Raw genomic sequence first — 22,781 nt, 5'->3', positions numbered from 1 at the left:
CAACCACTAATGTGCAACACCAAACAATTTTGAAATTAGCTTTTGGAAATTTTTATGGTATTTCTTAATGAATTCAAGCCAAAATTAAAGGCAAAACAGTTTTTGCAAAACTTACAAGAGTGGTTAAGACAATTCAAAAATTAGCTTTTGAATCATAAGCAATGTGGAATTGTTTTATAACCTCTTTGCTGTCAAAAGTTAAAACAACATTTTCACACCAGTTGGTAGCAGATATATATTTTCAAACTCCAACTACAGTTCCGGCAGCATCTTTCAGACAGACCCCAAAGGAAATGAATGGAAATTTCCATATTTTAAAATCCATTTAACTGTACAGTGAAAAGTGACACCTAAATTTCAACTAGAAATGATTAATCTGGCATGTAAATATGTGAAGAAGCAAACCTGGAGAAAAATCTAACAATTCTGTATCTTCTAAGCAATGTCTAAGCTCATTTAAAATCATATGCTCATTTGGCGGTTCCTGTATGTGTAAAAAGACATTTTAAAGAATGAAATGTGTAAAAGCTCATTCCAGATCAGCACTGATGAACACTTGCAATTGATCCTGATTGACAGGAAACATGAAAGCTCGGAACCCCAATCAAGAATAGTCCTACCCCTGCAAAAGAATCCCATTCTTCTTATTAGTAAATCACTGCTACACAACACTGTATACAGTTTATTATATTTTGAATTGCATAAATAAAAAATTGCGTGGAAATTTGTGTTTTGTCCTGTCATATACCTACATACCGTTCCTGATTTTGTCTCCTGGCATGCGAAGTCTGCATTATCTTTCTGTTGGGCCCTTCACAGAAAGTTTCTGACTCCTTTTCTAGAGACCATGGTTTTGAATATGGGTAGCATATCACAGCTGCCTAATGTGCCCGTGAAAAATGGCTTCCCAGGTCTACCACTAATCCACCAAATCAATCTTAAGTGCCAAGAGAAGTGAGGGTGACATACCTATCCCTAGTATCAGTTCAGATCTGGACACACAGTTAACTCAAAGCTGGATTTTGTATTGATTTTATCTTTTGCCACTGACTACACCAAATCAAATGGGTTATTTCTAAAACTTTGTAAAAATGCCAAGAATACTAAGAAACTAGATTAGAAGCGAATTTAGCTTTATCTTATTACAAGAATAGGTTTCAAGCAATATTTATGTTCAAGTAGGTCTCACAAGAAAAACATCAGGCTTTCATTTCACACATGTGAATTGTACATTTATAAATAGTTTTCTCCTTCTTTCTCTTTAAAAACAGTTTTGGTAACTACTCTACTAGATCGTTCTAGCTGCCTTCTTCTCCACATCCTTAGAGACTATTTTCAAATATCCACCATAGCCCACTGCCTCCCAAGCTAACGCCCAGAGATTGTGTACAGCTAAAAATTAATGAGCCTGTACTCCATTTAGTAATGTTAAGCTGCTAAAAAGTACAGGAAAAATTACTGGAACTACTACTTATATTTTAGCAATAGGACCTTAAGAAATTTAAAGCCTCAGTAAACTTAAAAAATTAATTTGCTTCTACAATAGACACCTAACCTTTGTATAAAAGGAAAATAAAGCAATTCAAAGAGCTTAATAAGCAGCACAATCTTTTTATGTGGTAAACAGGTGAAATTTACACTGCTCATTCATAGCTTTGAAAATGACAATGTGAAAAGATCTTGAAACCACACTCTAAAATGGGTTTCGTATCTTTTTCCACCCTTAGCTAATTTTATTTTAAAATAAAATATGCTAAAGACCCTAGCTAGCTTTACCCACAGGTTCTCAGAATTTGTGAGAACCTTCACTTCTTCATTTCTCCTTCGTTTCTCCTTTCGTTTCGTATCCTTCCAACATTCTTTTGCCTAGTCTTCTCAAAGGATCCATTTATCATTCCTTATCTTTGAGATGACCTACTTTTTTCCATAATGGTTTCCTCTATTCATTTTTCTCTGGGGGGAAAAAAAAACTTTATAAAGTAATGGCAATAGTTTCTCCTAAGGGTAATACTGCCGTCTTTATCTTTATCTCTTAAGTACGATCATTCATACCTTTCTGTTTGGTTCAGTAAGTGCAACACAATTTATATTCAAGGAAATGTAAGTTATTTTTCTTTGTTCTGTAGACAGGCCACAATTAAGTAGACTCCAACTGAATGCAGTTTCAAATTTCTTGATAACATTTTCTATGGACATCATTTAAAACTTTCAAAAGAACCAAAATTAGTCACTTTATTAACCACTCAATATTTGAAATTTTTTTCAAATTAAATCCCTTTCCAGAGACTAAGACAGTTTACAATAGCCTAAGCAGAATTTCTAGAAGAATGCCTTTGTCCAAACAATGGTTAATCAATTTAAAAACCTATTTTTTTCTGATTTAGATTATTTCAATTTTTCCTTGCATATAAGCTATAAAGTAGTAGTAGTAATTAGAAGTAACATATTTTTGGAGAGGGTGGTTAAAAAAGGATTTTTGGAATGAACTAAATTATCACTATATTCTTTTTTTTTTTTTTAAGAAATACTTTTTTTTTTTAATTTATACAATAGCTGGGGTACAGGTCAGAGGCACAGGAGGGTGAGAGGATTCACCAGAAACAGAGTGGGGAGCAGAACAGGCAGACAGATCAAAAGCACTGCTGAGGGGAGTAGCCGTGTGATAGGAGAGGTCTGCCACGCCATGTGGGGTTCTCTCTGGGAGGCCGGGAATCAAACCAGTGCTGCAGAGGCTGTGGACAGCTTCAGAGAGCTGTGCTCAACCCACTGTGCCACTGGGGAGGCCCAGTAATCACTATGTTCTAAACTACTCACTTTCTTACCACCGCTCACAAATTAGTAACTATTTTTATATCAATTTTTTCAATTAGATTTAACAATGAAATAATTTTTTTTTAATTTATTTTTATTTTTTTTATAGAGGCATATTTTATTTATTTATTTGTTTGTTTGTTTGTTTTGTTTATACATGCACTGGGTACAGTCAGAAGCGCGGGAGGGTGAGAGAATTCACCAGAGCCAGAGCAGGGAGCAGAGCAGGCAGAAGGACCGAAGTACACTGCTGAGGGGAGCAGCGGGCGGCAGGAGAGGTCTGCGCACCATGTGGGACCCTCCTCTGGTGGCCGGGGAGCAGCCAGGGATCGAACTGGTGCTGCAGAGGCTCCGGGCAGCTTTGCAACCCAGCGCTCAACCGCTGCGCCACCGGGGAGGCCCAACAATGAAATAATTTAAGGCTAAGGGTCTTAATTTCTCCACGAGTATTCCTATATTCCCACCAAATTCTCACATATATAACACAAAATGTTTAATGCCGTTTAGTAACAGTCCTACTATAGAAGTCCCAGAAAAGGACTTCATTTTACTTATTAAAATGTTTCATCCTGAAAAGACTGAGAAAAAGTTTAGCTAATTATAAGTCTATAATTAGCATTTATAGATAATGTGTTTCTTATATATGAACACACATATCTTTTAAGCTGTTCAATTTTGTTATCCTAAGAAAGTACTAGTTATTCTCAAAACCCTACACAAGAATTTCGGCCCCTTCCCTGGTGGCGCAGCGGTTGAGCACTGGGTTGCGAAGCTGCCCGCAGCCTCTGCAGCGCGGGTTTAATCCGCGGCCTCTGGGGAGGGTCCCACATGGCGCTCAGACCTCTCCTGCTGCCCGCTGCTCCCCTCAGCAGTGTATTTCCTCAGTCTGCCTGTTCTGCTCTTCGCTCTGGTGAATTCTCTCACCCTCCCGCACTTCTGACTGTACCCAGTGCTTGTATAAATAAATAAATAAATCTTAAAAAAAAAAAAAAAAAAAAAAGAATTTTGGCCCCTCAAAATTACACAGGTTTCAGAATGGAGGTCAGGATTTCTTTTTAAAAATCTTTCCTTAAAAATTAAATACAAATATCAAATAGGCATTTAACCTGCAGAGATGGGCTAGTGCGGATGTGATGTAACTTTCCTCCACAGGGCAGCAACATCGGGAAGATTTACTCTTTATTTATTCCATGTTGCCATTTAGCTCCACCACCTTCTGTTTAAAAAAAACATGTACAAGAAAGAATTTTCCATTTAAAGTAAACAATTCACATCCAACTCTACAAAAGTGCCTAACCAGTTCTCTGAGAAAAATCATCTCCTCCAGGAAACACTAATGTTGCAACATTAAATGAACAGGATATAAAACTGTGCAAAAAGTAGAGAAAAAATTATCTCAATACCCAATATGCTATTCAAATATGGGAAGAAAATACACTAAAATGTCAACAGAGATGCCCTGGGGTGGTGGTATAGTGACCAGCTAAGGCTCTTCTACAATGAAACATAGATTTTAAAATTTAAACTTAAAAAAAAATGCCAATTTGGATTCTGGCTCCTATAAGTAACACCCTTAAACAAATAAAAATAAATAAATAACTTTCCTACTTTTCACCAAAAAAGCTTACAGTTTTGAGCCTTGAAAATTTCCTCAAAATTAAAGTACATTTTCAAAGAGTCAATCATATATTGCATAATCCTGATAGCATATTAATAAGTATCTAGCAATGCCAGTACCAGCATTTTAGTTAATTTTTTAAATTCTCTAAAAGAAATGATCTCAATTGTTAAAAAGAAAAAAAGAACATGCAGTTTTCCAACACAGAACACACTTCCCAAATACAGTTTCAATTCCCCTGCTATCTAAATAAAGGGGCCTATAAGAGCACTCATAATACCCAGAAGTCCTTGCGAATGCACACAAGATGGAAAGTTCTGTTCTATGATAATGTGCTACAGTGTAGCATGAAATCCTCCAATTCAAATATTACATAATGATCAACATTAATTAATACTAACAATCAGCATTAATAAGGTAATGCTATGCCTGAGGTCACACAGTGGGTAAGAGGAAAACCAGATCACTTTACTCCCAGTTTATGGTTTAATCCATCATCCCAAATCTCTGGCTAGCAGGGAAGTTCCACCCACAAGAGTGTTAATTCCCCTCTACTCCCCATCTGCCAATCATGTCAGACAGCAAAGCAAGGCAATCTGCAAATGTCTTCAAATACTGATGAATGAAGGAGATCAGCTGAAAATTTACACTGGCATTATTAGTTTCTGTTTCCAATTCACTGCTCAATTAATCGTGTTATGTAGAAAAGCATGCAGTGAGTATCAGATGTGGGCTTTGCAGTTCTCCAGCCTTAGCTCTATCACCAAAACTAGCTGCGACCTTAACCTCCATGGGCTTGTGCCTTATGTACAGAATGGAGGGAGGTGGACTATATGCTCCCCTGGGTCTCTTCTGGGTTAGTGAGAACTTAGGGATTTTGCATACTCCTGGCAACAAATACAGCATGCTGCAGCATTTGCCATTATCATTTGCAATCGCTGCTGGTTGGCTGACTTAACAGTTCCCCATGGAGGCAGCCAGACAAGCAGATTGAGTCCCCTGGGCCCAAAACCTGCTGTGGGCAGGTACTCAGAACATGATTGCAGAAGGAGCAACGAAACGAATGAGTGAGTGTGATGTCTGATCAAATTACTGCCCTCACTAAAATAGGAAAGGATAGTGAGTGAAATAATTAAGTACAAAGTAACAAACTAACTGTGTCTCCCTAAGCTCAAAGATGAAGATAAAACATTATTAACTGGGGCCTCCCCTGGTGGCTCAGTGGTTGAGCGCTGGGCTGCAAAGCTGCCCACAGCCTCTGCAGTGCAGGTTCGATCCCTGGCCACTGGCAAGGGTCCCACATGGCATGTAGACCTCTCCTGCCGCGCCTGCTGCTCCCCTCAGCAGTGTATTTTGTCAGTCTGCCTGTTCTGTTCCCACTCTGGCTCTGGTGAATTCTCTCACCCTCCCGCACTTCCAACTGTATCCAGTGCTTGTATAAAAAATAAATCTTAAAAAAAAAAAAAAAAAAAAAAAACCATTATTAACTGACATTAACTCTTTTGAGAGTGAGAGTTAAAGAAATTGGCAAACATAAATGTAATGTCCTCTTGAACTTTAAAAAGGCTTGAAAAAAACCCAACCTACTAAGCCAGGTGGTTTAAAGCACCGCAAAAGGAAGTGAGAACAGTAAGCCTGATTTCAAGTGAATCTTCCCCACTTCCTCACCTCTCTTCCCTCTTGAAGCTTCCAGCCTGGCTTAGCTCTCACTACGTCACCTGCCACCCTCAGCTGTAACCTTCCTGGTGCCAAACTCTTGGACATGTCAGTCTTCACTTTATAGGCACTGTCAGGGACACGTGGCACCAATGGCCACTGTTTTCTCCTTGGACACTTCCCTGGTTTCCACTGCATGACGTTTTCCTAAATCTTTCCTTCCTCTCTGGCATTTCTGGTAGCATCCCCTCCTCTAAACATTCTCAAAAGGTTTTTCAAGATTCTATCCTGAACCCTAATCTCTCTTTACATCTTTTTCCTGAGTAATTGTAGGCACTCTGCACACTTTAAATCTTTCCTGAGTACAAACAACTCCCATACTTCTACCTCTAGCCTAAAACTCTGTTCTGAATTCCAGACTCACATACCTGTCTGCTCAAGTCTCCCTGTACGTCTCACAGGTGTCGCCCCTAGTGAGCCCATCTACAATCTTCACCTTCCCCCTCAAATATCATTCTCAATCTTTTCATTTCAGCGAAAAGCACCTCCCCACATGGTTACTAAAGGCAGAAACCCAAGTCACTCTTCACACGCGCCTCTCTCCCTCATCCATATCAGGATCAGGATCCCAGTGATTTCCCCTATAATGAATATCTTAAGTCCACTGTTTGTTTTTTTCATATTTTACAACAGTCTCTCAACTGTGGAGCAACCGACAGAACAAGAGCTCTGGAGACATCTTCTGACTGTTCTCCTCATTCCCTATAATTTCCACCCCCCAGCAAGTCTTTCCCACGCCAGGTCCTGCACATATGGTGCCCCTCCTAACTGCACCCCTTCCCTTGCCTTCACCAGGCTGGCACTGCCTAATGAATGCGTCTTAACCTTCATGTAAAACCCTACTTCCTCAGATCCTCCTGTTCTTTCATTGCTTCCTTTACTTTTCCTTCAAAGCATTTACCACACGTGTGGTTGTTTACTTGTTGGCCTATGTAGGAAGACTCTAACGTAAGTTCTTCCAACTAGCAGAGACGATCACTGGAAACAGTGATTACTTTCACTTAGTTCACTGGCCAATGCTCTGCAAAAAAGGCCCGGCTTACTAACAGGTGTTCAATAATGTGTTATTAGATGGCTGCTGAGAGCTGCCATGAACTGTTAGCAGACTTACTAAACAAGAAGTCTTGAATTTGCTACCCAAGGCTTCTTGCCCTCAATACCTATTATATTTGCTCATCATTTTTCACATAGGAAGAGAAAATGAATCCAGATTATCATAATAAAAAGATACTCAGGGCCTCCCCTGGTGGCGCAGTGGCTGAGCACTGGGCTGCGAAGCTGCCCGCAGCCTCTGCAGCGCCGGTTCAATCCCCGGCCATGGGTGAGGGTCCCACATGGCGCAACAGACCTCTCCTGCCGCACCCGCTGCTCCCCTCAGCAGTGTATTTAGTCAGTCTGCCTGTTCTGTTCCCCGTCTGGCTCCAATGAATTCTCTCACCCTCCCACACTTCTGACTGTATACCCAGTGCTTGTATAAATAAATAAATGAATAAATGTTAAAAAAAAGGATGACTTTCAAACTTTAAAAATAAATAAATAAAAAGACACTCAAAGCAATGTCCTATACCTTAATACTTGAATGTAGTACAAAATTAGATATAAAAAGGTCAAATAGTCATATATATAGTTCTATATAATAAAGAATCCATTTCTACAAAATGAACTTTAAATTTTCTTAAAGATTTATTTATTTATTTATACAAGCACTGGGTATAGTCAGAAGCGCGGGAGGGTGAGAGAATTCACCAGAGCCAGAGCGGGGAGCAGAACAGGCAGAAGGACCGAAGCACACTGCTGAGGGGAGCAGCGGGCAGCAGGAGAGGTCTGCGCACCATGTGGGACCCTCCTCTGGTGGCCGGGGAGCAGCCGGGAATCGAACCAGCGCTGCAGAGGCCGCGGGCAGCTTCGCAAGCCAGCGCTCAACCGCTGTGCCACCGGGGAGGCCCTGAACTTTAATTTCAAATAAAGAGCCTTCTTTTTCAAAAGAAAGACAGTAAGGCCAAATATGCAAAACACAGGCAGGAATCTTGGCTTCTTACTAAACTCTAACACCAGCTTTTTAAACTCGTTGCAACATTTGATAACAGAATTTAGAAAGTCAAGAAAAAAATTAAGCATAATTCTCCTTTCCCAAGTCTGCAGTCCACGTGTATGGGGGCTATCTATATCAGCAATTCAGAGTCCCCATCACCACTGAAGCTGTAGCTCATAAAGATAGTTTTACTGCAAAAGTAGCAAGTTAGTAACAGCTAAAAAATAACAAATGTATTTGTACTGTAATATTTTAACTCAATAGGCTAAATCACATCCTTTTTAAAAATATTTCAACTAATATAGTGTTTGCGGTTTTGTGAATATATAGCGTTCAATTATTAGGTTTCTCAAAAGCAACAAAAACGAATTGCGACCACGTGATACTTGATAGCAATGTAGCTGTCTAAAGTATAATCACATATATCTATCTGTGAGGCCTCTTGCAGCAGAGCTGGCAGGCAGTGACTTCTGAACAGCTCTCTAACAACTCTGAAGGCCGAGAGCAGCTGCTCACTGCTAGTAGCTGCCGCAAGTTTTTTTCTTACTGGTAAATGAATACAACCGTATTTCTTATCATGAGGCCTAAAGGAAAATCACATGGTGATATGACAGATTCTCTATGCAACTTCTATCGGGGTAGTAGGTCCTATGTAACAGAGAAATAATTTTAAAACAGACTACCCACAGACTAGGAAAACAGTAACCGCGACACTGGAAAGGAACGTGAAAGTCTCTCACTCCAGCTATTCATCATTTCAGCTCTTTTACTTTTACCTTTTTAGAAGCGTTAAAAGGGAAGAGAAATGCCCTATTAATGGGCTAAGGAACTTTCCAGGCTCAAGGAACCCAAAGATGCCGTGATGCTTTTTGGTGGAGATAGGGGGAGTAAAAGAAGAGTCTCTGCCATGGGCTAACACTGCTCTCAAATGCCAAAATCAGTAAAACAGTTTCTTCTTTAGGGGACCAAATCTGAAATTTGTTTATTTTGCTCCATGAGAAAAAAACAGTAATTCTGTTAATGTTTTCAGAAAATTGATCAAAAGTACTAACAATTCACAAAAAGTATATGAAATCTTTAAAAATCACTCTGTATTTTGTGAATGTTAAGGATTTTATTATCTTGGGAAAGAAGCCCAAATACTCACGTGAACCTGCGTGTGCAGAAGGCCTGTGCCACTGGGCACAGCAAACGCAGAAAGGGAAAGAGGGGGAGGGAGTGTGTGTGTGTGGCGGGTGTCGCCAGAGAGCAAGAGAAAAGGGAAGCAGCACGTCAGTGGAGGGCCAGAGCACTAGCACCTGGGCCCAAGATGATCTCCCTCCAACAGGAAGGTAAGCAATGGCCGACACTTGTGCAGTGCTCAGTCACTCTCTCCAAACAATTAATTCTAGCTACAAACCTCACAGTAAAAAGGGAAATGAGCAGTCGTGGCTAGTTGCACTGCAATCTTACAATGCTGTATCATGTCAAAGCACATTTATTTTCACAACTACGTTTGACTCCCTAGCTACACATGTGTTTTAAACTGCTTTACAAACATATACTGGGACCAGCTATAAAGCTACAGACCCATTATTTACAAAATGTTGCTGGTTTCAAATGAATATCTAGGCAAAGGGCTTTCAGAAATGTTATCTTTATGGCTATCAGGAAGACAGATTAATCCATTTTTTAAAATAAAGATTAAAAAGTTTTATGTTGTTTATGGAGACAGAAAATTTAATCAATAATAGAGGCAAAATAAAGGTAAAAGCATTTAAACTGAGTGCATGTATATCTCATGTAAGGAAAAAAAACAAGTCAATATAAAAATAAGTACAGAGCTAACTAGGTTAGATATTGTTTCTGCTTTTGTTTCTAATGTTAAAAGTTCAGAAATTATCCCCACCTCCACAAAATGTTATAAAGAGTCTGTGAATAAATGAAGAACCACATCACAAATTTTCAATCTGAAAATCAGGCAAAGTGATATCAGAAGGGAACAAGAACCAACATAGATAAACCTCTCTCTGAGGTGCTCCTTTATTAGAGAGAACACTGGTCTAACAAGAATGTGAATCATTCTGGGCATTATTTAGAATTCAGAATTTTAGTCAAGTCACGGAGTGAATCAAAGTGTTTTATTTTCTTCAAGCTATTTATGGTTCATGTGTATATAGTATATTAGAAGTATTAATGGGCACTAGTATTATGATTAATAATATTATGGTTAATATCCATCAAGCACTGTGCAAAAGGTTTTACATGGATTATCCCTATTACAACGAAGATGTCTTTGGATCATCCTCATTTTTACAGTTGCAGAAATAGAAATTCAGAGAGGCTGAGGGACTGCCTCGAGCTTACACGGTAAGCAGCAAAGCCAGGACATGAGTCTAGTACTACTTTATCTCACAGCATATCAGAAAACCACATCAAATTTTAAAGTCATCACATTAAAACCATTTGTAAAAATGCTTTACCATATGTAAAATACAAGACTAAATTTAAAGATGGCTATTTAATTGGTTGGAAGATACAAAGTAAAGGTCCACATAGCAAGTAAACTGCTCTCATGACTTAAAAACAAACAAAAGATCCCCAATAAATCAACGAAGAATAATTCTACTAATGTATTCTCCATTGATTGAAGATTAGTTGGGGATGAAAAGGTTCATCCAATGCTCTGATTTAAATCTCTTTTTTATTCATTTTGACAAAAAAAATTAAATTTGAGAGATTAATATAAACAACTATCACTGCAACAGATTTGTTACTTCAGCCAAGACCACGGAAGTCCAGTTCTCAAAACAAAACTGTTTCCTTGATTCTTATCTGTCCATTCTAACACTGCTCTCAAACATGGATAAAACACACTCTTAAAGAAAGGGATCTTGTATACCAAAAATATGCTCATATTATAGACAAAAATGAATTCTACCACCTAGCTAGGGAAAAAATTAAGTACTTCAAGCTAGGAAATAAAAATCACTGCTAATTTCCAGAAATACACATTTTTAAAAAAAGGTAGTTTCTAACTGGAACAAGAACTTGCAATCTACTGCAATCTGGAACGTTCATGAGCATTATGAAAACTGTGACAGCGACATGAGAAACACTGCAAAGGAATTCATAACAGTAACAGAACAAAACGCTCTGGTACCTCTTTTCTCCAAACCAAGAGCAAATTCAACAATAATATGCCAGATATGTGCCAAAATAAAAAAGACATTTTCCCAGAAAAACGTATGGCTGCCTGTCAGATAGCTGGTCGCCATTAAACTCCTAGGCTTCCGGGTACATTCGAACCCCGCTCACTGCCAGAACCCCAGCTGGGGATCACTGGAACAGTAAGTTTTCAAGGAGGTAAAGATTTAAACAGCCTTTATCCTGGTGAGGGATAAAGGACGAACTGTCCCGGGCCTCCCCGGTGGCGCAGCGGTTGAGCGCTGGGTTGCAAAGCTGCCCGCAGCCTCTGCAGCACCAGTTCGATCCCCGGCTGCTCCCTGGCCACAGGAGGAGGGTCCCGCATGGCGCGCAGACCTCCCCTGCCACCAGCTGTTCCCCTCAGCAGTGTACTTCGGTCCTTCTGCCTGCTCTGCTCCCTGCTCTGGCGAATTCTCTCACCCTCCCGCGCTTCTGACTGTACCCAGTGCTTGTATAAATAAATAAATAAATCTTAAAAAAAAAAAAAAAAAAAAGACGAATTGTCTCACTCTAAGTAAATTTACCATTAAATGTCCTTTAAGATGATTTATAACACAACTATGATACAATGTGTCAGTCATGTATACATCTACATAACTTTGGGGGCATATTTATTGCCACTCAATATGTGCACAAGCTTCCTCAGCCGCCACCGAAGCTTCATGCCAATGTTCTATTAGTCCCCCATTGTCCTCCCTCTCGTAAACATAAGGTAATAAAGTGAACAAGAAATGGCACAAGGATATCAAGGCAGTTCAAAATACAAAAGCTATGTGAATATTAGTGTAATGCTGTGTGTTCTTAATAAAACCGTACCCATAACGTGCTAGAACTTAATAGAAAAGTATTTATAATTGGTGTGGCTGCGGGTCCGAAGAGGCTGGGAATGAAGGAAGGCATGTGCCGTGCACCTAAAGCCGGAGTGCTTGCCAAACACGGGGCGGCCAGCACTGTGGACTGAGTCGGCAGCTCAGGACTCCGGGATCTACACTCTCATTTACTAGCTCTGTGATCCAAAGCATCAAAGAACTCTGCATCTCATTTTTTAAACCTGTGAAGTAGGGGTAATAGCATGCATCCTATTTCTGTTTATTTTTTTTAAAGGATTACATGATAATACATGTACAGGAAACTTTGAAAAGCACCAAGCAATTTCTGTAAAACATAAGGTATTAAAAGTGATGCAGTTATCAACACCTGAATTATAATAATTTCTGGAGAAAGAAATTGGTGCCTGTTTTGGGCTAGTATGACTAGATACCCCAACTTGGTTGGGCTGCTGCCTATATGAGAAAAATGAACAGGGTATATTCAGCCCCAGATGTCCAGTGGCTATTATGCTTTTCTCAAAAGTGAGCTCACAACCCTTTCTCCTGGGTTAGGTCCATACTCTATAAAGAGTTCTGAAACTAAAGTTTAGTTTTCGTAACAAAACCCTTTCCTTACCCTACCACTTAGTTGCTTAATAAACACTTTCAGAGCAGAATAAATCACTGTACCGCTAGCCTTATTCAGCAATAAAAGCCAGGATGGAAAGCGGCATGGTATTCCACAATCCCCACTCAGTACCTAGAGCCCAGGCATCCCCAGGCTATTCACATTTCTACCAAAAATGATTTTAAAGAGAACATAAACTTGAACACATTAACACAGTACAAGACACAGAAACACTACTGTATCTCACAAAGTGTGTATGTACACACAATCTCACAAAATTCTATTAAAATTATAAGCAAAAGCCAAACATCCTCTTTGTTTTTAATGTAAATCGTGCCGCAGTTTTGGGTTTCCAAGGTTTGAATAACGTACCACTTTGACAGCTGGTCAAATTCACCTAAAGGAAATTCTATCTATAGAGACCTAACATTTAAAATCACTACAATCTCTAATAGTAATTACATCACAGATTTTTACCCAAATCCTAGCATCAGGGGACAACAGGTTTTCAGCAACCTGAAGTCAAAATTTTTTATCTTTTGATAGAGTAAATGGACCAAATGCTTCCCTAACAGAAACATAATAGTTTATAACTGAAAGTACTAATGGATTTACTTGTTAAAGCAAATCCAAATTAGTGTTAAAGAATAAACAAATGCCTCTAACTCGACAGTATTTCACATTCATACTGCAAAGCAAATAAAGAAACAGTCTAGTACAAACTGAAGTTCTGTTTTACTTAGCAGTCAGTTCTTTCACAGGTCAATGCAAGAAGCAAAATAGTTACTTTGTTACACAGACTAGGGAAAGTTCTGTCTCAATGAATAAACTACCTCATCAGTTTGGAGAAGTGTAACTATCATCAGGCACAAACTGTAGTACTTGAGTGAGAAAATTTAAGTCTGAGTCTAACTAAAGGTACTAAGATAACCAAGAAAATAGTTTTGGTTTCAGGAATTGCAAAGAAAGGCCATCATTACAGGAAGTTATGTTAATAATGCTGACAATGTTAAAGTGTGTAGAGAAACTAGGAAGTTCCGGAGCGTTCCTCCCAGTGCACAAATGTGCCCATCCTCTACAACCCGTCCTATAAATTTCGCTCAAACTTCTGAATAAGTGACTGACTCCCATCGTCTTCTACGTTACCAAATCCACTAACTATAGTCCCATAAGAAGTTTTCATGAAGACAGTCTCTTGCAGGGGCAGACTGCAGACCAGGCAGCCAGGGAGAGCACTACACTTAATGCACTACTAAGAGCCCTAGCTTCTTAGGGCTATCACCCCAGGTGTTAATTTGTAACAACTGCAGAGGTACCTTAAGCCTCTATCTACATGAAATTTTTGTTCTTCCATAGTGAATTACCTCGCTTAGCCATAATGAAACCAACCAGAAAAGGAAATGTTTGCCTTTGGGAACTCGGGAAAGAAAACAGTGATGTTTATTACCCAAAGTTTACTAACAAAAGAATGGCCTACTAAAAACCCACTATCCAGAGTCCAGTCATTCATCTTAAGCCAAAAAAGCCATTATTAGTTTAAAAACTACCTCCCCTATTTTTTGCATTTCAAATCACATTAATAATTTTTGGCTGAAACAGAGCTAATTTTAGTTATTTTATCTATCAACTCCTCCCATTACCCTGATGTTTACCTTTTCTAGCCAAGATTCAGAAATATTCATTAGAAATAGAAGTTATGGCAGCTCTGTGTGTTTTAAAGGAGGGAGTGGAGTGCATTCAAATGGAATGGGCTGGGGGGGTGAGTATTTTATGACCCGGGAGATTCTGCCCCTTACATAAAGTAGGGAAGCTATAGAATTGGCTGGATTGTTAAACATAACAAAAAAGAAAAATTATGGTTCTGTAATATGAGTTCCCCTCTCCTAGAAAAGTAACAAACTAGCGTACAGAAATAACTCATATTTCCCAGAAGGAACTTAATGTGAGACTTTTTTTTCCCCGAAAAGAACCTTATAGTTCAGAATGTCTAAAAAACAAGGAACTAAAAGTAAGTGCCAGGTCCTATGCTGGTGAGAGAACCAAACACAAAGGCAAATTGGTGCAACACAGGCAAGGACAGTGGGTTAGAAAGCAGCAATGAGGACTTGGGGCACAGGCACATCCCAGCTGGGGAGGGGGAGCCAGGGAGCTCTGGGGAAGCTGTGGCACTGAAGCCTGGTCCTCCTCACTTGGCACAGAGCAAAATGCCTGCCAATCACCCATGGCTGTCTGCTGGAAATACAGAACACTGGGCCCCACCTCAGATTTCTAAATCAGAAATGCTCCTGTGATAAAGTCTAGGAATCTGTATTTTGTTTTGTATTAAACAAGTATTTCATAGGCATCTGACCAAGGGGTTGTCGGATCACATTTAGTTGCATTAAAATTGGTCACCACTGGGGCCTCCCCGGTGGCGCAGTGGTTGAGCGCTGGGTTGCGAAGCTGCCCGCAGCCCCGCAGCCCCTACAGCGCTGGTTGGACCCCGGCCACTGGATGAGGGTCCCACATGGCGCGCAGACCTCTCCTGCTGCCCGCTGCTCCCCTCAGCAGTGTACGTCGACAGTCTGCCTGTTCTGCTCTCCGCTCTGGCTCTGGTGAATTCTCTCACCCTCCCGCGCTTCTGACTGTACCCAGTGCTTGTATAAATAAATAAATAAATCTTTTTTAAAAATTTGTTTAAAAAAAAAAAAATTGGTCACCACTGTACCGAGTGAAAGGTGAGATCTAAGGGGTAGATGAAGTAACAGCAGGATCCATCCAAAGACAGGGCCAGCGGCAGACACTCAGGGGACTCGGGATTAAGAGGCGCCACAGGCGCTGTCTGCGCAGTGGTCTAATGAAGTACAGTTGCACACCACAGGCGTGAACTGTGAGGTCCACTTCTAAGCAGGTAGACGCCAAATCAGAGGATTTAAAACACTTAATGGTCATGAGAGCCTGTGCACCAGAGCCAAACGGAGAAGGCAGAGAAGAAGCCATATTAGAAAAGTTGTGCCAGAAACCCAGTGACACTAGACAATCTGGCAGAAGGGCCCTGATTACGCAAGACTGCTTTTATTTCTACAATATGGAGGCTGAAAACGAAAACAAAAGCAAACGCCAGGAGGAGGATTGATACCATATAGAAGAAACATTTGCAGAGAAACAAAAAAGCAAGAACTTCAGATAAAATTTATTACATAAGTAATAAGTAAGTTACATTCAGGGCGCCTGCCTCTCCTGTCTCCCTCCCACCTCTGCCATTCCTAAGACAGCAAGACCAACCCCTCCTCTTTCTCTTCCACCTTGGCCCACAAAGAGTGAAGAAGACAAGGTAAAGACTTTATGAAGGTCCATGTCTATTTAATGAATAGCAGATACAAAAATACGTGTTAACCAATCACTAATGCGATGGGTAAAGCCTCCCGGTCAACATCAGGCTATCAGTAGTTAGGTTTTTGGGGAATCAAGCTATACTAAGATTTTCAACTGCACGGGGGTTAGTGCCCTCAGGCCCCAAACTGTTCAAGGACCAACTGTATATTGCTGGAATCAGAGGCGAACTGGCCAGAGTCTGAATTCGCACACACGCTGAGGTCCAGCTCTATTCTGGAGGCAAAAAGAATGACCAAAGCTTTCTGAGCAAACCCATGCTATAGTTGAACACGCCCACCTGGGAGCACAAGCAAGAGGCAGCAGGACACAGTGGAAAGGAGAAAGGAGGAATGGGTGAAGGGAAAGGGACTGTACAGGGGTAGAAAAGCTAGCACCTGGGCGTTTGCGGTGTGCACACAAGACAAGAAGCGAAGACCCGAGGGAAATTTTAAATAAGCCAAATGCCTTCTTAGTGTCCAACAACTATGGCAAGCACCACCCAGCATCCACAGTATCAGAGCCATTAATTCCACATAATAACTAGTACAGACAACATGTGCCAGGGACCATTAATGCTGAGGACATCACAGGGGAAGCGCATCCCTGCCTGCTAGGAGTGAGAACACGCAGGAGTGCTTTCTCAACAAGGATGCCCCGACCGTGTCAACAGAGACCACAAGATGGGAACATGTGAATTCAAGTCCTGTCAGTGAAGCCCAACTTCCATTACAACACGCTCCCACAGAGACACTAGCCTGTTGTCATTTGTTTATTTACGCCATCAGCACGCGCGGACGCTCTTACACATCGATGTTTCTCCCCTGATCTGGAAGAATGAATGAGAAGAGCCCGAGACAACGTACACTGGACGTCTGGTTTACTGAGAAAACAAATTCAGATGAATAAGCAGCACTTAAAACCAGGAGGGAGGATGAAGGGAAATGAGAAGGGGTGAGTGGAGGAAATTACACAAGCAAGACTGCTGAACATAAAATACCAAATACCGACTAGAGGACAATGAACCATAAATCTAAGAAGTGGACAGCGGTCACTGGCCAACTTAAATTAGTAATTTTCAGCATAATGCTGTCAACTACTCCAGCTCAGCAATGAGGTGAGGCAGGCGCTGCTGTCATTACTCAAGAAGGCACGCAGGAAAGGAGACGTAAGTCAGGGAGCACGTGGTCAGGCGCTGGGCGGTGTGAGACACACAGTGTCATAATTCAGGGAAAGTGAAGATGCAAGTCTCAGTTTTATGAAAGCTGTCATGATCACTTTTCTGGAACTTTAATAGCCAAGACTGCTTCTGAGAACACACTGTAATAGCAAGGACAGCTGGCCGCACAGCATTTTGTAGCCACACCCATAAATGCCGGTGACATCATTAAACAAAAAGCAGTCTTAACTGTCACTTCATTTTGATATCGTAGCACAACATTTGGGATCTCCGCTGTGCAGACAGTCTAGATCGCTGTCATTCCCGGGACTTGCCTGGGCTTTGGCAAATGAAACCCAGAATACAATCAGAGCATTCACCATTAAATTATAAAACACTTGACCAAAAATCTAGTCCAATTATTTTGTTATCTGTCACCTAGATGGGATCCTTTCTTTCCCACCCTCTCCTCAATGCTGTGTAACAGCCACACAGTTTTATTTAAGTCGAAGTATATAAAATAAATATAAATGCTAGGTGCTTCCCATGTGAAAGCAAGCACAAAACATAGGCGAGAATATTTTGTTTCTTAAGAAGGAACATTTTGTAAAACATGCTTAGGAGCCTTTAAAAAAAACACACAAAACGCAGAGAGACAAAGTGTACAATGACTTCAACGTCACTAAAGATGTTAATGTCTTGACATACAGTAAAATAATCTGGATCTTAACACGAGTACCTCTAAAGGCTACATTGCACCTCTGAACAACTAGGTTCAGTTACCAAACTCTTATTCTAAGAGTAAAAGGTCAAGTTTTTCAAAAGATGAATATTGTTGCTGTAATGGGAAGGAATTTGTTTTCAAAAAGGAAACAAAATTAGAAGAAAGTACCTAAGGAAATCATACGACCCTACTTTCAAAAAGAAAAATGACCAATTAAAACTAACAGCTTCATTGTATCCGTGAGGCCTTATGGTATTTTTATCTTGCCTATAATAAAGTCCACTAAAGTTCATCTGTATAGTACTTCAATTCTTGAAAGCTAAAATTCTGAATAGAGACACTGTTTTGTGGAAGTGAGTGAAGAAAGTGTACTGGCACTAGATATTAATACATGTCACAAAAACAAAATCACATTTGAAAAGAACAAATCTCTTACCAGTTGAAATTCTCGACGCCGGTCATAGGCATTCTGGATGCCGCTGTCTGCCCATAACGCTCGTATAGCAGGAAGATATTGTGAGAAAACTTGAGCTTCGACCATCCCCTTGGCCGCCATGGGGGCCCGGGTGTCAAATGCCATCAACTTGTCTCCATTGAGCTGGTTTGAGTTGTCTCCCCAAGGAATGTGAAGCTTCTCTCGGGCATCTACGAGCACTCTCATACCTTTGTTTAAAGAGGAAAAAAAAGCACAACAGGCGTCATCAGGTAGTCTCATAAATTCAATTCTAATATTAATTCCTCAAACTTCTTAAATATTCCAGGCCCACCGCCTTCAAATGGAGTCCAACATCACAACAAACACTCCTAACTTTGCAGAGCTTAAAACAACTAACAGGGCCTCCCCAGTGGCACAGCGGTTGAGCGCTGGGTTGCGAAGCTGCCCGCAGCCTCTTTCAATCCCCGGCTGCTCACTGGAGGAGGGTCCCGCATGGCGTACTTCGATTCTCTCAAACCCAGTCCTTGTATAATGTTGTTCACAGCTTAAGTGCAATTGCTCTCTCTGAAGGGTTTTAGTACGTTCTAATTTAGAAAATAACTTGAGGTTGAAGGTAGTCACAAGAGAATCAAAACCAGCCAAGGAACATGAAATGAGGGTGCACAGCCTGAGGTCCAGGCTCTAAAGAAAAGATTGCAACCAAGGTTTTATGTGTCTCTGAAAAAGACACAGATTTGTGCGACACTAAGAATCAGACAGCACTGCTCCGCGCTGCCTGCTCCTCAGCACCCGGCTGAACCCAACAGCAAGTCTTTTAGGAACACATTCAAAACTCAAAAACTTTGCCCTACCACACTTTAAACCTGTGTAAATCACAGGATGACCTCAGGTTTCCCTAAAGGAAGACCGACTGCAAAAAGATTTAAAAAACAGAGACTTCAACTCCCAGAGATTACTTCAAACCCAACCTCTAAACTCTCACATTTGGTCCATCTTTACAGTCACGTCAAGGTTAGGAAGTCATCCGTTTGGATCATGGAAAAACTGTTTGGCTGTAAATTCTCTAATCATGCCAACTCAAAACAGCTACATGGCCGGTGACTCAGTTGGCCTCACAGTCAATGCTCAAAGTCGGCCGCACTTACAACCAGTGTCCGCCTGGCTCATAACCAGTTAACACGGTGACTGTCACAGACATGATACAATGCCCTCAACTCAGATGCATCGGGACACAAAGGTACTTTCAATGCAGGATGGCAAGGCGGCGTCTGCAGCCTTGAACAAGACCATTCAGCACTGAGACTGAATAAATGCAACTGCATTTCACAGCTTCAGCGCAGACCTGCGGGGGCTCAGGGCTGAAGCGACCTGTGAACTCACTGGCCCGGGGCTCCTGGCCCCTCATTCCCCCTGAGGCAGTGTGCGTCTGCTGGGGGACTGTGACAACAAGCAGTCGCTAAAGAACTTCCTAAACCAAACCGCCAGTTTGGAAAAAAAAAAAATTTGGAAAAGACCTGAAATCAGCACAAACTCACAGATAATTACCACCCAGATGAAGCGGAGCCTCCTGGTGCACCTAAAGCACTGGCACTGCACCCCAATTTTGCCAAAATGCCTCTCATGCAGGAAACGTCCCATACTTAAAAAGGCGGGGCGGGGGGGGGTGCTAATTCTCACTCAAATGACAAACTCTCTTCTGTGACTCTCTGAAAGCGCAGAAAGATGAACCTTGCGCATTTTTCACTTGGGAGCAAAGTTTAACATCAACTCCCAAAACACGGCCAAACAGAGTCTACAGTCCGAGTCAACACTGACTCACGGCCTCAGCTCAGGTTCCGCATCACATTTTGGGCCAAAGCTCCTTGTTCTCACCGCACCAAGTCCCGGGAACCGCAGCAGCGAGGGGTCGCAGCGCCCCCCAGCCCTGCCACTCGGCGGCAGAAGAGCAGGAGCGCGGGAGCGCGGCGCGGCCAGGAGGCAAACATCCTGCCCGACCCCGACACCCGGCGAACCCCGCTTCGGGCTGCGCGCGGGTCTCGTCCACCCCGACGCCAGCGCAGCGCACCGGGCACCCTTCAGCTTGGCACGTCTGCCCAAGAGGGCTCAGGAGCCCTTCAAATGTCCCCCTCCGCCCTTGAAAAGTGCCTCGGGGAGACGTTTCCTCAGAGGACGGCTCCCGAACCCCCGTGCTCGGGGGGGCCGAGCCAGCCGCGAGCCGGGAGCCGACCCGGCCCCATGTGAGTGGGTCGCCCGCGCCGGGAGGGGCCGGGGCCGGGAGGGCACCGCGCACCCCCAGGCCGGGCTGGCCGCCCTTCCCTCCCCGGAGGGGGCGAGCCCCGCGGCGGAGGGCGGGGGGAGCGCCCGTGCCCCGCACCCCGGCGCCGGGGGGAGCGGGGCGCCCCCCGCCTCAGCACCCAGGGGCGCGCGCGCCGGGCCGGGGCCGGGGTCGCCGCGCCCCCTTCCCGCCGCCGCCCCGCGGGCCTCGTCCCCGCCCGCGCCGCGCGAGCGAGGGCGGTGCCCGGCCCGCGCCCCGGCCCCCCGGCCCCCCGCGCCCCGGGCCCCCCGCGGCACCTTTGATCACGTTGCTGTAGATGATGAGGCGGAACTCGTCGCGCGCGCGCTGGTCGAAGTCCTCGCCGTGGATGATCCGCATCTGCTTGAGGAAGGTGGACTTGCCGCTCTCGCCCGCGCCGAGCAGCAGGATCTTGACGAGCCGCTTCACGTAGGTCTTCTCCCGCGACAGGCACTTGTCGATCTCCTTGGACTTGCGCTGCTGCTCGGCCTCGCCGCTCGTCAGCACGCAGCCCGGGAAGCACACGGACAGCACGGAGCGCGACGGCAGGAAGTCCGCCATCTTGGCGCCGCCGCCGCTGGCGGGCCGCTGCGCTCGGGCCTGCTCCTCCTCCGGCGGCGGGCGGCTCCGGCTCCGCGGCTGAGGGCGGGGAGCGCTGCGGCGGCCCGAGCGCGCCCCGGGAGGGAGGGAACCAGCGAACTGACTCGCAGGCGCGAGCGGGGAGGGAGGGCGGGAGGCGGGCCCGAGAGGGGCGGCGGCCCCAGGGGCGTGCGCGCGCTCGACGCCTCCCGGGGGCGCGCGCGCACGCCGCGGCGGCCGCTCCGCCTCCCGCCCGCGCCTGGGGGGGGGGTGTCGGCGAGGCGCGCGCGCTCACGCGCCGGCGCCGGGCGCGCGCGGGGGCGGGGCCTGGGCGGTCACGTGGTCGCGGCGGGGCCGCGCGGCTCCCGAGGCCTGAGCCCGAGTTTCTGTTTCCTTTGAATGGGCTGCGCGGGCTGCGCGGGCTGCGCGGCTGGAGGGCGCCGGTGCCGAGGCCTGGACGCCGCAGAGCGGACCTGACCCTGGCCTGTCTGCCCCGGCCGCGCTTGCTCCGCGGAGCCGGGGGCCCGCCGCCCGCTGTCACCGCCGCGCGCCTCACTGCGAGGCCGGGGGTGGGGGTGGGGGGTTGGGGGGGCTCGGGGGTGTGCAGGCTGCGCGCGGGCCTGCGGGGCTTTGGGGGTGTTGTATTAAGGCGGGTCCCCTGATCTGGTCTGCGGAGCCCAGGATCATAACCAAACGTCATCCATCCGGCTCCCCACCCCGGGTCTTCCTGCGGAGAATGGGAGTTTGTGTGACTCTGAGATGAGCTCGGAGGGGTTTTGGGGGTCTGGGTGCAGACTCCCAGCCCAGCTGCCGGGGAGCTCACTGGGGCTCTGGAGTCAGAGGGAGGGAGCTGCAGGGGGTGAGGTCATGGTGAAAATCCCCCTCAGCCGGACACTGTGATGCAGGCTCTTCCCTACAAGGAAGCAGATAAGCAAACAGAGGAGGACCGGAGCAGGCAAATTTGAAGTTTCCTGCCAGAGAACAGAGGATATGACCAGCCACGGGACTATTTTTTTTTTGTCCTACCAGCAGATTCAGGCCAGGTCACCTGAAAAAGCTGCCAGAAGACAAGGGATGAGTGACAGTCCATCTGCCAGGTTGACTGCGCCTGGAGCCTCCTGGAAGCCACTTTTTCATTCTTAGTATTTAGTTTCAAGCGGCAAAAAACACCATTTGGTCTGTCTCAGTTTGGGGCAGGACAAGCGTTCTTTGATTTGGACTCCTGTGGCTCAGACACTACCTGTGTGTGAGAGAAGAAAGTGGTCAGCTCTCTGCCAGCCTCCCAAGCTGGTTTAAATTTAAAAATCAGTCTTCATCAGTTTACTGTCCGGTTGGGTTAATCACGGAGGAGCCCCATGACTCACTACATTGGCCACAGTAAACAGTGGCTGTAGTAGGGTTATCTTCTGTTGTCCTGGCCAAGCCCACAGAGGGACAAT

At 44.1% G+C, this 22,781-nt stretch overlaps 1 protein-coding gene across 1 annotated transcript in view; it reads right to left on the bottom strand.

Moving 5' to 3' along the window:
* The window catches only part of GNA13 (G protein subunit alpha 13), a 40,177-nt gene extending 18,821 nt beyond the window's left edge, over positions 1 to 21,356 (bottom strand). The window contains exons 1-2 of the mRNA XM_037495487.2: positions 21,042 to 21,356; positions 18,471 to 18,697 (exon numbers count right to left, since the gene is read on the bottom strand). Of these exons, the coding sequence (XP_037351384.1) occupies positions 18,471 to 18,697; positions 21,042 to 21,324 (510 nt within the window). The 5' untranslated portion in view covers positions 21,325 to 21,356. The remainder of the gene's footprint in view (positions 1 to 18,470; positions 18,698 to 21,041) is intronic.
* Between the last annotated feature and the right edge of the window lie 1,425 nt (positions 21,357 to 22,781).

This window comes from Talpa occidentalis, unplaced genomic scaffold (genome assembly GCF_014898055.3).
Source record: "Talpa occidentalis isolate TD23 unplaced genomic scaffold, MPIMG_talOcc4v2.1 talOcc4.7, whole genome shotgun sequence".
Classification (NCBI taxonomy): Eukaryota; Metazoa; Chordata; class Mammalia; order Eulipotyphla; family Talpidae; genus Talpa; species Talpa occidentalis.
Note: the sequence above shows the minus strand (reverse complement) of the source record. Positions and strands in the feature narration are given on the sequence as shown.